The sequence below is a fragment of the Stegodyphus dumicola genome, chromosome X1 (genome assembly GCF_044657685.1).
Source record: "Stegodyphus dumicola isolate Sdum_Otavi_A_Nest chromosome X1, ASM4465768v1".
NCBI classification, from domain to species: Eukaryota; Metazoa; Arthropoda; class Arachnida; order Araneae; family Eresidae; genus Stegodyphus; species Stegodyphus dumicola.
Window position 1 is genome coordinate 238,332,058 of NC_140780.1, and position 17,717 is coordinate 238,349,774.

General features: G+C 32.6%; 1 protein-coding gene across 11 annotated transcripts in view; it reads right to left on the reverse strand.

Annotated features, from left to right (window-relative positions):
- spict (magnesium transporter spict) overlaps nt 1-17,717 on the reverse strand; it is a 119,498-nt gene that overhangs the window by 26,305 nt on the left and 75,476 nt on the right. For all 11 annotated transcript variants that reach the window (XM_035351330.2, XM_035351322.2, XM_035351325.2 and 8 more), the window contains 2 exons: nt 12,288-12,344; nt 10,662-10,752 (listed from right to left, as the gene is read on the reverse strand). In XM_035351330.2, coding sequence (XP_035207221.1) covers nt 10,662-10,752; nt 12,288-12,344 — 148 coding nt within the window. The remainder of the gene's footprint in view (nt 1-10,661; nt 10,753-12,287; nt 12,345-17,717) is intronic.

The window sequence follows — 17,717 nt, forward strand, 5'->3', positions numbered from 1 at the left end:
ATTGCGTGGCGCCGCAGCGTTAAAGATAAACAACGTTTAGATAGATAAACAAACGTTAAAGTTTAGATAAACAAAGGTTTTAACCTTTATCCATTTTTGCAGCAATTCCACTTTTTGTTGAATGGACTCCGAAAGATACTTTCGCTTTGTACATCCTTTACGTATTAGTAAATATATATCGGAAATTCTATTTGACATAATTGAAAGTTCAAGCTTACTTTTATAAAATTGTTCTAACAGTCTTCAAAAAATAATAAACCGGATCCAATTCGAAGATTAAGGAACAACGCTATCATCAACATTAACTGAAATAGATAATTAGATAATTTTAGCTTAGCTTATCCCGTTCGTTATACATTAAACGCGCATTCGTAAACGTATTTTGCACACGCGCACACACAAATTTGCAGCCGTAAAGGTCTTACGCGCATGCGTCAAAGCGATGCATGCGCAGAAAGTTTGTAGCTTTGAGTTCCGGATTATGGGTGTCCGAATTAACGACTTTTGACTGTATGGAGTTTTCCCACGAAATGCAATTTATTTTTATTTTTAGCCGAAATGTTTTATGCTACAGCTAGACAATTTTGTTAATTTTTTGATTAAATTGACTTTTTAAACTTGCACATAGGTTATATACTGAAAAACAAGCGAAGTAATCAGAGTTACCTATATTCACTTTCACAGTATAGAAAAATTTAGCGATTTAAAATATTCAAACATATCCTTCAAACAATATATAGATTTCATTTTAAGTATTATAATTATCCTGATATTGCAGAGCAAATTAAATACATTTTAATTATTACAAGTGTCATTTAGAAAGCATTTTCGAGTTCCCAAATGAGTGTTATTGGATTTACACCTCTGTAAAATTCATTTCTGGAGAAAAAGAAATTTTTAACTGTCTTTCTGCAGCATTGAATCATTATTGAACAACACTAACAAACATGCACTAACAAAAATTTACCATTGCATGAGGTTAGAATTTTTTTAAATAAATTTTTCTTCCATGTGACGTCGCAAATAGCATTCCCAGGGTTGATCTGCCTTCATATCAGGGATATAAGATCTTTAAATTTTTTAACGGCTTCACAGGAAATGCAGAAGCAAACGCTGGAGGTTTAGAAAATAAAACCCTTGTTGAGTTTCAATGTATTTAATAACAAAAAATTAGGTTTACCAACTTTTACCTTAGAATAGAAGGGAAACAGTTGTTTGTTGATTTATATTGTTGTTGCATTTTTTCTTTAAAAGCAAAATTGCATATTCAGGAACCCATTGAAATTAAAAAAAGTAAAGATTTTTATTGAATGGAGAAATATTTCTTCAGATTTTATGATTTACATTTTCAGAATGCTAAAATCGCCTTTGAGTTATCAGATTGTTATGCAAAATTTTCAGATCTCAACCTTTTTATTGTTGCTTTCTTTTGGAGTAATGAAGCTCGGAATGAAGATTCGCACTGAGTTGATGAATATTAATAAACAATCGTACTGAGGATTAAATTCAGGGAACTAAAAAAATAGTACACATCTCAATTACTCTATAATCCTTAGTATCCTAATATATCGTTTGACTCCCCCAAAACACAATTCCCACGTAAAAATTAATTACTTTCTGAACACTACCTGTGACTGAGTGGTCAAGACCGCTGAATACTGGTAGTTCGACTTGGGTTCGAGGCCAGGCGATCGGGTTGGCTGCATGGTTGGTTTTTGTTGTTTGCACCATGTGAAACGTGAATACGAGATAGTTTCCCTTAAAAGTTCTCATGAAGGTTCTCTTAAAAGTTCTCCTCTCTCTCTTAAAGTTCTCTTAAAAGTTCTCCTTTTCCTTAGGAAGGCAGCCTTCGTGTGTTTTCCCATGTTTAATTAGTCTAAACTAACATATCTACTTTCTTAAAGAATTGATGCAGATATCTTATAATCTATATAGAATTATATAGATATTGTATATAGATAAATTAATAAGTTTTAAAACTTTTTTAAATTTTGAATTATAAAATGTTCTTCACTAACTGCTTTAATAAAAATTCGTGTTTCGTTTATTGCAAAGTTCATTTTGTCATCAAAATTATTCATAAAAGGAAGGGTTTCTAAATATAGTTATGAGACGCTCATAAATATAGCTTTCTTATTTCGAATATAATTTTATTCGTCTGATTAAAGAAAAGATTATCTGCCTAATCGAAGGGGGCTTTCGCGGAGGACGTTCGAAGGAAATTGGCTCATATACATGAATGAATACGAAAGGTTCATGCAGTCAATCCCTTCATCGAAATTTGAACCCAGGTTGAATTATCAGTGTTAAAGAAATTTTATCCACTCAGCCGCTAGTTATAATTTAGAACATAACAAACCAAAATTTCACTCAAGTAAATAATAGTCATGGAATGTATGTCATTTAGAAATAACATTAAAATTAATTTTCATCACCTGAAACATTTATATTCATTACACTGTCTTTTCATGCACATTAAAAACTGGAATAAATTGAAATATACAATTACAAAAAGAATGAAACAAAGAAAATTTCCTTTACGTTTAGCCATTATTTAATACCGAACTAAAAAAAATGATAAATATCAACTGAAAGAATTGATAACAGTATTTGCAAAAGAAAAAAATTTGAAGAAAGATCACAAATCGCAAACGCGCGAGAATCAACGTAACAAATTATTCTTTTTATTTTCTCCTCTTGAGAAAATATTTCCTGGAAGGCATTGAATTCGCAAACAAGCCACGTGGGTTCAAATTAAGGACAATTACCCCTACCCAATAGCGGAATTCCACAAAAGAACACATTAGGGTGCCATAAAATAGTTGTCAAGCCTCAAGCATTAGAATTCCTACTCCTGCGACCAAGAAAAAACTGTCCCGAGCCCCCAGTTGCCATACACTTTGCTCGGGACATATATGTCCCAGCCCCCCAAAATAAACTTTTGCATAAAATTTAGTATTTTTTTAAATTTTAAACTTTTTAATCTTACGATATTCTGATGATTATATTCTTGGGGTTTCAAAAATAAAATATTTTACTAAAATATGAATAACGTTTTAAAAAACTAAATGCAGAATGATAAAATTGTGTAAAGCAATGAGCACAATGTTAAAGCTATTTAAAGCAATATATGCAAGTCATCCTAAGTTAAAATGTCGGTTATACATCTTTCTGATTTATATATCTTTTCTGAACGGAACATTGAAAGGTGTGCTAACTGTGCTTTACTGTATTTTCTCTTTTAATATATTCAGTGTTCAGATGCATCGTAGTCTGGAACACAAAGTATTCTATCGAAAGAAACACAATTCAAATAAATAAAATAAAATCCTAGAAAATTTATATTTCTAAATATATTTAAAATGCTCAGTTTGAATGAATCAACAGAAAATTTGAAGAGACAATGCAATACAAACAATTACATTTTATTGTAATTTTTAGACTTTTATGTCTAAAAATTTCCTAAAATAATAACTGTGTCAAAAAAAAAATTATAACGAAAACCATTTGAAAAAAAATAAAGGATGCACCTTATATTTAAATTACGCAGTTCGAATGGGTAAATAGAAATTTTTAAAACAGTTATTTGAAAGAAACCATGTAACTTAAACAATTAAAATGAAATTCGAAAAAGAAAAAAAAAAATATTTAAGATAACATAAAAATGTAATATAAAGAACATTATTTGAAAGAAAGAACGTTGTGATTTTTTTTCCTCTCACGAGAAAGGAAAATAGGTTGTCATATATTAAGAAGTTCGCCAAGTGAACTATTCTTGGTGCAAACGGAAAAAAAAAAAAAGGCGAACATAAATTTGTGAATTTCTCTGTAAATTTCGCATCAAATTTTAGAAAGTTTCATATTTAGGCATAATTTGAGTCATAGAAACAAAATATGGAAAAAAATTGGTATGTTATTTCAGAAAAAGTTAGATTTCACGTCAAAATAACTATGTTAGAGTATAGCTATATATATAAATCTAATATATATCCTAAGTCACGCTTTCGAGACATGAAAAACGCAATTTGAATTTTATTAATTTGCCCAGTAGAACGGGAGATATAGAATTGTCTTTTTTTTTTTTTTTTTTTTTTTTTGCGCAGTGTACATCAAATATACTTGCTTCACAAATATCAATTTAACATATTTATAAAAATAAAATTTTTATGAATGTGAATAAAAAATTTAAGAACTACCCAACAATTCAAAATTTTCCTTAAAATTCCAATACCCAGACAAACAACATTCTGACCTGTTGCACACGGAAGCTTTTTCAAGTATACCACTGTATCAGTTTCACTTAATTCATTGCAGCATGTATTGCACTGATCAATTTGATATAGCACTCTCATGGGAAAAAAGCAGTAATACTTAAGCTTCAACCTAAAGCACTTCTAAACTACCTGCGGCTCTACATCAATTCCATTATCATAGCTAATAATCCATAATCCTGAAACTAATTCTACCAATATGATGACATACCATCACGAAATTTAATGCACATATTTTTGGCTTATGTATGCTGCTAAATTAAATATAAAATACCTGAATTTATTTAAAAATATCATTAAATAGATTTCTTTCTTTCATTTGTCTGCAGAAAAAGACATGTTTTAATCCAGAATGGGCAGATTCTAATCTCAATCTTCGGTGGAGAAAACAATTCCTAATATATTTTTTTCAAGCGGTACCACAATACATTTTATTTCTCAATATTTTCTTTCTCAGTCAGAATATTTTTTTGAATATTTCTTTCTAAGTGTCAATATTTTCTTTCTCAGTGAGCATAACTAAATTTTGTCTTTCTTTACTTTTAATAACTGTTCCTAAATCCATACGTGCGATGGTTAAATTAAACACAGTCACTGATAATAGCTGTTCTATTGTTATACGTATTTGTTAGTGGTTATACTGCTTCTAAGACACATTTTTTTTAATTCTCAAAGTCAGATAAATTTTTCAGCTTTTTATTTAAGGTATTTCTGCAGGGTTGAAACTCAAACAGGAGAATGAAATTCCCTTACTTTTCCAGTTTTTCTAGGTGTGTTTTAAGAAAATCAGTCTATCCTCGTAATGCACGTTGGCTGTGCTAAGAGGTAAATTAATTATGGTACCACTTGAAAACACAAAAATTTGACATTTACATATGAACTATATATATATATATATAATCTACAAAGCATTACAATTATAAATATAATAGGAATTGTTTTCTCCACCGAAGATTGAGATTAGAATCTGCTCAATCTGGATTAAAACATATCTTTTTCTGCAGACAAATGAAAGAAAGAAATCTATTTAATGATATTTTAAAATAAATTCAGGTATTTTATATTTAATTTAGCAGTATACATAAGCCAGAAATATGTGAGTTAAATTTCATGATGGTATGTCATCATATTGCTAGAATTAGTTTCAGGATTATGGCAGAGAAAATATTCTGAAATTTGAAAGTATTACTTACTAATAATAAATAAATTTAGAGGGAAGAAGCAACATTAAATGACATGAATAACATTAAAAGAAAGATAATTACTTAATTATTGAATTATAATAATCAACAATATTTTGGCAATTATAGTTATATTACATGGTTACTTACATTAAATTCTAACCTCCATGGTACTGGATTCAACTAGGATTAAACCGATTTTGTTTTATACGAGAATACATATTTGCTTTAATTCAACATACATTAGTACATGCGCATGCGAGTCTCTTGATTCTCAAGGTTACTGGAAACTTGCTTTGCCTTTCTAAAAGACAATCTAACTGGAGCTGTGAAAAATTGGCTCTATACCAGACATCCGTATGATACATAATTCACCAAGAAAGTGATTGCTTCTAACGTCGGTACAAAACTTGCTTTTTTGGGGTATTACTGCATGAAATTCCCTGACTTTTCCTTGAAATTTTTGGTCAATTTTTGAATTCCTTGACTTTTTCTGGTTTTCCAGGTAGCGTGGCACCCTGTTTCTGTTACTTTTGTCAACTAGGAAAAGAAATATTTCACCAGGATTACTTTATACACTTTCAAATGATAAAACATGGTACCTTACATTGATAAATGTCCATGATGCTTATCCCTAGCATGGCACTTTCATGTCCTTAAACATCTCAGTAGCACAGCATTTTGGATCCGCTCATAAAGATCTGTATTCAAACATCATCATCAGCTAGTTTTGCAAGACTGCTTATTTTACTCTTTGTTTTCATAAATTTTCATTCATTACGATGACATTTAGATCATTTAAAAAAAATCAGAACACAAAGTACTTTAAACAGCTAGGCAATGTATATAAAGTAACAGCAAATCTCATGACTAAATAAAAGCAGTTATGTCTCTCAGACACTTTTTTTTTTCAATGGCAGATTATGAACAATTACAAATGTAACACAGTCCATTAATCTATACAAGGACAGATGTGGTGGTCTCTTTATTATGGAGGTGCCTAATAGGTGGGTCACCATCGCCTTTCCTATGAAGAGGAGAGACAGTTACAATCATGCCTTCTCCGGGCTCGAAACCAGGCCCTTTGGCATCACAGTCAGCTTCCCTGACCACTATATTGACTAGGCGGCCTCTCAGACACTTTTCACTTTTAACGAAAGTAAATTGCAAAGTTACTAAAATAACACGAATTAACATAAATATTTGGATCATATTTTTACATATGGCAAAAGAATGCAACACACTATTTTAGTATATAAATACAAGCATGAAACAAATTTTCTTCTGTTGTCATATGACCACTTGATTCTGATTCAGACTACAGGCATTTTGATAAAATGTAACACACGGTTGCAAATGAATTATTAACTTGCTGGTGCAGGATATTTCTTATGATTCAAATTTTTATAGAGAACCAAGCAAGATTAGTGTGTCTAAGGAAGTACATTACACCACAAAGTATCAACTTATAACATCTACATAGCATCTATACAAAATATATAGGCAACTCAGAAATTTTTAAGACAGTGGCAGACAATATGTGCTAAAACAGAATTATTTGTTAGATGTATAAATTTGAACACTTACTTCCACAGATGATAATGAATGTTATAATTGTAATTTATCTCTTGCAGAAAAAATTTTGAAAGTAAGGAAAATGGAGGTGAAGTGAGAGGATTACCATGCTGTGATTTACAAAGATTTTAAAGTGGTTAGAAGAAGAATGACTTCGTCTACATGTCACTGAATTCAGGTGGTTTACAGAATTTTGTTGAGGTTGCAGTTCTGTCCTAGATGAACACATAGGACAATGTTTGTCAGCCGTAGTCCCAGAAGATGTAACAAACGTATGAAAAAAATGTTAATCAATGATAATTGCTGTACTTATCAAACTATACAGAAGGAACCTAACACTGGGTCTACAATAACTTACACTATTCATGAAGAAGTGCATATGAAAAAATAAGTTTGTTTTTGGGTCCCCCGTAAATAAACAGAATATCAAAATACAAAGCATGCCAGAATCAATATAAAAAACCATAAAATGACTTAATGATTACAAACAACACATTACTTCTAGAATCATAACTTGTGATGAAACATACAGGGGTTGGACAAAAATATGGAAAAACCTTAAAAAAAACATGTTTCTTTGCTTAATATGCTGTAGGAAACCCGTTGGCATACAAAACAGCTTGCAGTCTTCTCGGAATGGATAAATACAGTTCCTGTACGTTTGCCAAGGGAATATTATACCATTCTTCCTGCAAAATGGTGGCAAGTTCAGATAACGATGTTGGCGGTGGATAACGAGAACGCACTTTCCGTTCCAATGTAGACCACAAAGGTTCGATAATATTCAAGTCTGGTGACTGTGGTGGCCAGGGAAGATGGGACAAGTCATCCTCGTGCTCAGAAAACCAGTCCTGGACAATGTGAGCTGTGTGAACAGGGGCTTTGTCGTCTTGGAAGACACCATCACCATCGGTGAAAAAAGTTTGTACCATGGGATGAACTTGATCAGCCAAAATGTTCACATAAGTCATGGCAGTCATGTGCACTGACACAGTTATCATGGGGCCAGAGAACCACGATATGGCTGCACAAACCATAACATAACCCCCGCCATGTTTCACTCTTGGCGACAAGCAGTCTGTATTATAGGCTTGAGATGGCGTTCTCCAGACGTAAACTCGGCCAGAAGTGGGAAACAATGTGAAAGAAGACTCATCAGACCATATTACTCGCTTCCACTGCTCTATAGTCCAGGCTTTATGACTTAAACACCACCTTTTCCTGTTACGGGCATTAGCATCACTGATGAGTGGCTTCTCAATTGCAGCATGGCCAGCAATTCCCTGTTTATGAAGCTCCCTTCTAATTGTTTTGGTACTCACAGGGCTCGGTAACACAACATTCATTTCAGCAGTAACTTTTGCAGCTGTGGTCTTCTTATTTTTCGTCACAATTGCCCTTAATGATCGTCTGTCACAATCACTCAGGACACACTTTCGTCCGCGCTGTGATTTAGCAGATGATGTTTTTCCGCTTTTCAAATATGCGGAATAAATCCTCGATACAGTACCTCTTGAAACACTAAACACCTCGGCTACCTTGCTTACGGAAGCACCTACCATACGTGCTCCAACAATTTGCCCACGTTCTCTGTTAACTCTGACATAATGCAACGACAACCTCACATAACAGTACTCCGACAACAACTGAACTGTTTAGCACATTTACGAAGTTATATAGGTGGCGTCAGTAGTCAAAAACGCCAGCGCCGCCTACATATTTCATTAAAATTAATCTTTCTTTTTAAACATGCATTTCACAAGGTGTTTCCATATTTTTGTCCATCCATTGTATATACCGTTTTTTGCTGTTCTAAAAAGTCGGGTTTGCTACCATCTTCCAGCAATTCTTTAAGAAGCGAAATTTAGAGGGCTCAAGCATCCTCTTAATTGAATTTCATGAACAAAAACACACACTAAAGCAAACACATTTGCCCTATTCAACACACAAATTCCATCCTATTTATAACACATCCACCCTATTCTCATCTTGCTATGTGTAACTTTTGGCTATTTTTTAAATCAAACACAAAATTTGAATGACAATTGTTTTCATTCCAAGGATGACACTGAAAATATTATATAAAGCAAATTTTTCATCGATTTCAGGAAAAGGATGACTTGAAGCATTTAATATTTGGATAATTTGCTTACAGAAATGCAACAGTGTTGTTGGAAGTGACAATTTTGAACACTTAGTTTTAACTTCTACCATTTAAATGCATCTCTAAAATTTTAGTGACCCTGGCAACAATACCATCTATATGACATCTTTGATGTACCATTGTTACAGATATTTCCTATAAGCTTACTATATCAAGCTCATGGAGAGTTTTAAGTATTTCATTTTGCGACAGCTTTCATTAACTCCTATATGCTCCCTACTATGTGTAGCAAACTGTTCAAAGACCTAGAGGAGGAAAGATGATTTCTAAAAGGGAGTTGAACAAGTGGTTCTGAATATGCAATCTTATCTTCAGTGTTTTCATATCTGATATGCATATGAACAATATACAAGTATGATCTACAGGAATATGTGAGAATATATTAGTGATGGAAAAGTCTTTCTTCATGCTACTAGAAATGACATACAAAATAAAAAATCATATCCATGAATTTGAAGCTGTAGATGACATATGGTTCATGCTAGTACTATGTACTAATCGTTCCTCTATACATTTTAACAAGTTTTTATTTTAATGCATCTTCCTGAATTTGTAAATCATTACACAATTGTCAATAATCTAACTTTTTGAAGTCAAAAAGTATGCATACGTAATAAAAATAATTAGTGTTAAAAGAGTTTCATGACTTTTCAATAAAACATTCCACTTCAACTGCATAAAACTCAAATCTCTCACCAACATACAGACTTCATTTGAAAAGTGATCCGATACACCATTTATCTTCAAAAAGTAACTTTCTTTACCTGGAATTACTATTTTTTATTTTAGTTCTGGGCTTTTTTCAGAAGTCATACTCACTATATAACATAAGAATGAATGAAGTTCCTTAAAAAGTAACCACAATTTATACTCCACACTGAAAGAAATAAATAGCATAGAAAAAAGTTATCATGAAACTAAATTACTTACGAAAATAAAGAGGCTTAAAGAAGAAGACAGCTGCTATTAATGATATCTCAGTGTCACCCATTTGCAATTTTATAAATTTGTTGTTTTAGAGAAAAATACATTAATGAGTGTCATTTACCACGTTAAAGATACCTATATAAGAAGTGGGATGGCTTCACGAAGGATTTTCTAAGGAACACAGGCTTGCAACTGTATGCTAAGCTATATAATCTTTTCATGTTTTTGTCAATGTGTATTCTCATTACCAAAGGGAAAAACCATAAATGCACCATACAGCACCATTCAGCTGTTTTCAGTTAAGATATGTACTACAGAACTCTCAATTAATATGTATAACTAAGTACACATAAATGACATTTAAAATTAGAGCATTCAGTGAATTTCAGATATAAAAGCAATAAAATACCTCTCAGATATAATGTTGCTATAGTAGAAAAAGCAAATATGGAAGTAGAAAAAGATAGAATTTAATGCACTGTAAACTATGCAATGAAAATTAATGAATTTTTCTAATAAAACATGTCTGAAACTATTTTATACCTTACAAGCACACTGAGAACACCAAGTGGGGTGACCAAGCTAGCAGGTGCAAAAGCATATGCAGCGAAATTAGCAGCTTCTCCAATGCCCACTGAAAACAGAATTTAGAACATAGTTTGTACAAATATGTTTTAAATTATTAGTATTGTGATAATGAATGATTCCACTAAAACTAAAAATCAGAAAAGAATACAGATTGCAGTAAAATACACATACAAAGGCAAATTACTCCACACGGATTATCCAAATACCACATTTTGTACCATAATACGCAAAAATCATAATTATTGTTTAGAAGTTTAAAAAATGGTTAAAGTAAAGATAAAACAGTGACACAGTCACACAGACATATTGCTGGTTTTGTTGAGATCTCTTTAAATAATCAATCCAGAAAAGCAGGGTGAAATTAATAACAAGTTAATGAGGTTACATTATTTATTATACAAGTTAATAATTGAGCATCACAATAAATAATTGAAGCAGAATGGGGATGTTGAGCAACTCCTCTTTAGTGCACAAGAACACGGCATCCATTCTCAAAATCACTCACAAAGTCAGCTCCTCCTTAACCCTCTAAGTGGCACAGGATTTTAGATCTGTCATGATAACCGGTATTTAAACAGCATTTACTAATTGAGTTTGTATGATTTAGTCTATATTTCCATAAACTTACATTCATTAAGATGATATTTACATTATTAAAGAAAGTAAGAAAGCAAAATATCTTAAATTATAAGCTAATATATGGAAAGTAGTAAAATTTCTGATGACCGGCTTCATAATGCTCAGAGGAATAAATCAGTAAATCTTACAACTGATTAACAATTACTCATCCTAGGTCTGAGGTATAGCATGGGCTGAGGTATAGCTACACTTTGGTAAGAATCAGTTACTGGTCTTCAAAAATGTGTTTTCCTAGAAGTTTCCATGAAACGGCCAAATGTCACTAAGGCCCATCAGGCCCATATCTCATGTTCTATTTAAGCTATTTTCCCAATTTCAACATTATTGGGTTCAAAGTATTTACAGTTCTAAATAAGAATTAAGTACAAATATACAACACATGTAACCACAAATTTGATTAAACATGGAAAAACACTAAAATTATCACCTTAGCAACAAATAAGTAAACGATACACAATATTACAATGCAGGAGAACAATAATGCAATCAAAAGTCCTTTGAATATTTACAGAAATTTACATGTAAGTAACCAATAAGCAATCATAAGTAAAGTTTGTGCAGTTTCATTATGACTTTGAATCACTGAAAATTTGATAAAATACCTGAGTAAATTTGATAGGGCATTTACGAGGCTATTACTATCAAAGCTTTACTATCAAAGGCATAAAAGCATTTACCACCAAGAGAATTTACCATCAAAGCATTTACCTCTTGCAACTCTGTTATTATTTTATACCCCTAGGGATTGATTCAGTTGCAGCTTTTTATCAACATCTCTCTTTCTTTCACAAATGCATAAGATCAGTTAAAAAGTACACCACTACAGAATAAAATTAGCCTTTTAATGCAAAGCAATTTTTATTTAACTTTTTATAATTCCATTCACTGGCATTCTAAAGCAAAGAACTTAAATATATAAATATAAAAAGATAAAATACTCACTAGATAATAAGCCAGCCCACCAAATCCATTCTTTTAAATATCCATGCCCACCAAGACCTAGGAAATCAATGCGATATTCATATAATTGACATTCAATCGAAAGTAATTCTAAAAAATTACCCCCCTTTAAAAAGCTATAAAAATTACAAAAAAAAATGAAATTATAAATGTTATAACTAAAAACATATTAAACAATAAACCAGAATTTCAAACAGACAAATGTTAAGCTTAATGGTGTTAAAGCTTATAAGTGAAAATAATACAACAAAAATTTTAAAATACATACATTTTAGCAGAATTGTATGAGGAAATGCTAAAAGTAGTGCTGCTGTTGTCAATGCTACAGAATGAAAATCTTGATTTTTAAATATCGTTTTAAGCTTATCCAAAACTGTTTAAATGTGATAAAAAATTGAAAATTAAAAGCAATTTTTGAGTGTTTTGACAATTGCTGAATACAATACGATATTTACGACAAATATGAAAATATGCAGATTGTACAGTTCACTGTTTGGGGCTACAATTAAAGAGATGCATATTTTTTCTGTCAATACGAATTAACTTCACAAGGCACAAAGGTCGGAATTAAAAAACAAAAGGAGTAATAATTCACGAAATTCTGCAAACTATCTTATTGTAGAAAAATGTTTCATACTGCAGGTTTGTACTGTGCAAATGATACAATTTGCAGGTGATAAGAAATATGTCTAAAAGGTGACAAGCAGTGGATTATGGATGAAATATCTAATATAGCTGACATGTAAGAAATCAGCTATACACAGAAGAGCCATTACATTATGACCACTCTCCATCTATAACAATGGGCTCACCCAGGAACAAAACCACTGTGTGTGCACGCTGATGTTGGAGTATATAGAGTGGCTATGCATCGTCTTTTCATACATAACACAATTAACAACATAAGGGGAAAAGCAGCTGATTTATATCAGACTTCGATAAAGGTCAAATCGTTATGACTCAGCAACAAGGAACGTCAATATCAGAAACAACGCATTTAGTGGGCTGTTCACTTGCAGCTGTTGCGAGCACACATCGAAAGTGGTGCATGGATGGTAAAATGACAAGTCCCTTGCCAACAGTGTGTCGTCAATGGCACATTGATTCCAGAGGACAGCAGAGATTGCTACACATTGTTCGCCATGATGGAAGAGCTACAACAGCCAAAATCACCACCAGCTACAACAGTGGAGACCTGGACAGTGTTTCTGAATACACTGTGCAATGTACATTGCTGCACATGGGCCTATGCAGCGGGAGCCAAAGCATGTCCCTGCACTGACGGCACGTCATCGCCAGCTGCATCTGCAGTGGGCCAAAAAATATCAGAATTCGACATTAGAAGAATTTGATGGGCATGTGCTAATATGCTGATTTCCAAACGAAACCCTGGCCCCCGGATGCAGAGTTGCACAAAGACAACCTGGTGGCGGAGAGTATTATGGTATTGGCAATGTTTTCATGGAGCACATTATTACCCATAATCCCCATAGAAAAATCTCTGATGTCTGTGTGCCATGTGAACATCATTGCAGACCAGGTTCACCCATTCATGACAACAGCATTTCCGGCAGGGGATGGTGTTTACCAACAGGATAACGCACCATGTCATAAGGATCAAATCATCAGGGAGTGGTTCGAGGAACATTCCAGTGACTTTCAAGTAATGTTTTGGCCTCCAAGTTCACCTGACATTAATCCAATAGAGCATTTGTGGTCCCACCAAGAAAACCAAATTCGTGCTGCCATCCTCGCAATAAGCAGGAGCTACAGGATCATTTGCTGAGTGCTTGGTACGTACCTCAGACTATGTAGCAGTACCTTGTGGAGTCAATGCCACACCAGGTGCTGGCAGTTTTGATGGCCAAAGGTGGTACTACATGTGATTAGCAGGGTGGCCATAATGTAATGGCTCTTTGGTGTATATATCAATGGGAATTTACAAAAGCTTCACATAATAAAATAAATAAAAATACAGCAAGACAAATTATCTTCCAAACTTAAATCTACAAACACCTGAAATCCCTGCTCTTCTCAGTTATCAACGTGAAATGCAGATGGCCATGGCTTTTTTTGGCTACATTTGGAAATTTTTAATGACAGATTTCCTCGTTTCATATCGAAGTAAGCTATCATATGTTGTTCTTTATTGCTTTTCTGACTCTAAATAAATACCTAACTAAAGTTGAAGCTAAATTCAAATAAGATTGGAGTAATTAAAATTCTGATAATTTTTCATACACAGAGCAGCAGCCAAATGTGCACACATGGCCCAAAGACAGTAGTTCTTCCCTGAAAATCTTGTCAAACATTGTGAACTGAAAATATTTTGATTTGAAGATATTTTACGTGCAAGATTTTGACAAAGGAAATGAGTTGAGTTTTATGATTTGACTACTGCTAAATGATGATGAATGTGCCATTAAATTACTTTTAGGAAAAGAATCATCCATACTGAAATCTTCTGTTTAAATAACTACAATTATATGAGCAGAGATGTAACGTGTAGTTAAAGTTACCATTACTATTTCAGGGTTAACCATAGCACAACTTGTGAGCCAACTGTGGATCTTGCAGGCGAGTTGTGCACCTCTTGTGCAAATAAAATACATGTGCGAAATATAGTAAACAAACTACTCTATATCCAAAAGGAAGGAAGTAGTTTATTTCTTTTTAAAAAGCTGTCAGATATGATTTTCTATTTTTTTACTATATTTTAAAATGATGTAAATATGGACTTGAGGCTTTTGGAAAATCTAGCTGCAGCTCTCAAACTTTCCTGAATTCCAGTCTGTGGCTCTTACTGAAGTTTGACCATCCCTGCTCTATTTTCATGCCAACATTAATGTCTGGTGAAAGCTCATTCAGATTATCTGCAACTCTACTAGAAAACATCAAGGATGCAAAGGAGTATGCTGCCCAAATAGTTGTGCGGCCACCCAAGTAAGTGCATAGCATATGTTAGCTAATTGGTGTGCAATACTGATGTTATACAATGCTGTGTTTTTGCAATTCTGATTTTTTTAAAGCAAAAACAGATAATTTCTCAAAAAAGGTAGGTATTTTATTGCCAATGTTTCCTGCTTTTTCAGTTTTATTGATTGATTGTTCTCATATGTAATTCTTAGTGTGCCATCATTTTGATAACAGCCATTTGCTTTTGCACATTTGTTGGGCTAAATATGAATCCGCTCACAACTGCAATGGGGATACGGAAAATCAGAAAGTACTGGCAATAAATACAGCCTCTTCTTCAGAAAAGTACTGAAATTTTTAGCTTTTACTATGTGTACAAATAAAAATAGCGTTCTTCTATCAGATCAGAATAGCCAGAACTAAATAAATTCTGGCTTTCCTGCAATTAACAATGAAAAAATACATTTAGAACCAAATGTGTGACAGAGTAATAAATAACTACTCTACATAATTTGAGGGAAGGAAACTCAACCTAGAATAGGAGTTCTCAACCCGAAGTTTCATAGTTTCAGGGGGGAATACGGAAACCTTTTATTTACCTGTTAATTATTTAGTTTTATTTTATGAATATGAACTACTTTTATTTAAGTTTTGGTATTTATCAATATTTTCTATACTTTTTTGTTGTTTAATTTATAAAAACATGTCAAAAAGTAATCTAAACTGTAATAAGTTTATATCTATTAAATGAGTTTGGAAAAGAAGGGAGAAATGATTTTCTAGCAACGATGAAAGAGATGCATAAAGCAGAAAAGGTTGAAACCACTGACCTACAGCATCTTAAATTTATAAAACAAACTACTGTAAAATTTAGTAGCTGATATAACCTGATGGTTAAATATATGCTAATAAAACTAACTATATTTGGCAATACAGTAGAATTCCAGAAAACTGCAAAGCTTGGGACCAGAGGTTGTACGGATTTTAGGATTTCAAGGGAAAAAAAGATGAAAAGCATAATATTTGGACACAGCATCGAGGTTTGCCGATTTCGCCTCGTGCAAAGATTTCCGTTTTCGGATTCCGGTTTTAGAATCACTGTTCTAAATTTCAACAGCTTTTCTTTATTTTTCCATACATCATACACAATCGTGTTGCAATTCCATACCATTCTGCTATAAATTGAGGAGTAGCACCTGCTTGCATCTTTTGCAGAATTTTCACTTTTTGCGTTCCCGTCGATGCAACGTGTTTACGTTTTTCAACGTTGCAACCAGTAAAATCACGAGTGCGTTTCTTATCTGTGATTGTATTAAAAAGGGCTGAAATTAAAAAAATTCTTAATTTACCCACAAAATATCCGGATAAAAAAAAGGCAGCACTAAACAATCTCGTGAAATGAAATAACAGAGCTCAGAAAATACAACAACGTGAATCGTGAACTTGAACATAGAGTTGAGTGAATCGTCTGCTTTTTTACCTCGATGCAGATTAGAGGGAAAAAAAACTTATTGTATTTATTTTATATTATTTTTAAATTTTTTTATATAAATAATATGGTATTTCCATTTTGACTCATTATCATTCGGTAATTATGACGTCATTATTCGATAAGTATTTTTTTCTTCGATATTTCGTACTCAATGTTGCGGTTTCCAGAACCTATAAACGGAATGTTTATATTCTGAGAGGCAACACTGATTTCAGGAGTTTTTGGATTTCGGGTCAGCGGGTTTTCGGTATTTGGCTGTACAATGTTATTCTGCAACGTTCTCGAATTTTATGGTGCTGCCAAATTTTGTCCAAACATTTGTCTTTGCGCAAAACTTTCTCTTTAATAATTTTCTAGAGATGAAATACAGGGATATAGCATCTAATTTGAGCTGATATCATTCTTTTTATATACATAAAATAAGCTGTATTTTTCTTAAACCATTCTCAGTTTATTACTGAAGACTTTTCTTATTAGTCAACAGTGCAAAAAAATTCAAATGGATAATCATCAAGGGCTCAAGAGAAATCACAAATAAATCCTTTCATGCCTGTGATGGCTAGAGCTAACTAGTTCCTGATTTTATAATTTTCAAAGCAGATGACGATTCAATAAGTCATCATTAATTCTGCAATCAAATGAAAGGTTACCAAATGCAAAAGTTACCATTGTCTACTTTTCTGAAGGAAGAGGGCTATGCTACAATGAAATATTTTAAAAAATAGAACAAAGTACATTTATTGCAAACATAAAGTTTCAGAAGCTCTTAAATTAACAAAAAGAGGTGTTTTCAGGAAATACCTTTGAAAGAAAGAGAGAAAGCCAACATAAACTTTAAAGCACATGCATTACAATCTCAGTCTCCTAAAGTTCAGAACTTGTTACAATCCATATTTTCAAACATAAATTAACAAAATTAGTTACATATGAATAAATTGCAGAGGTATATGAAAATTTGAAATACTAATTTCAGTTCAATTAGAATGCATATGTATATAGACTAC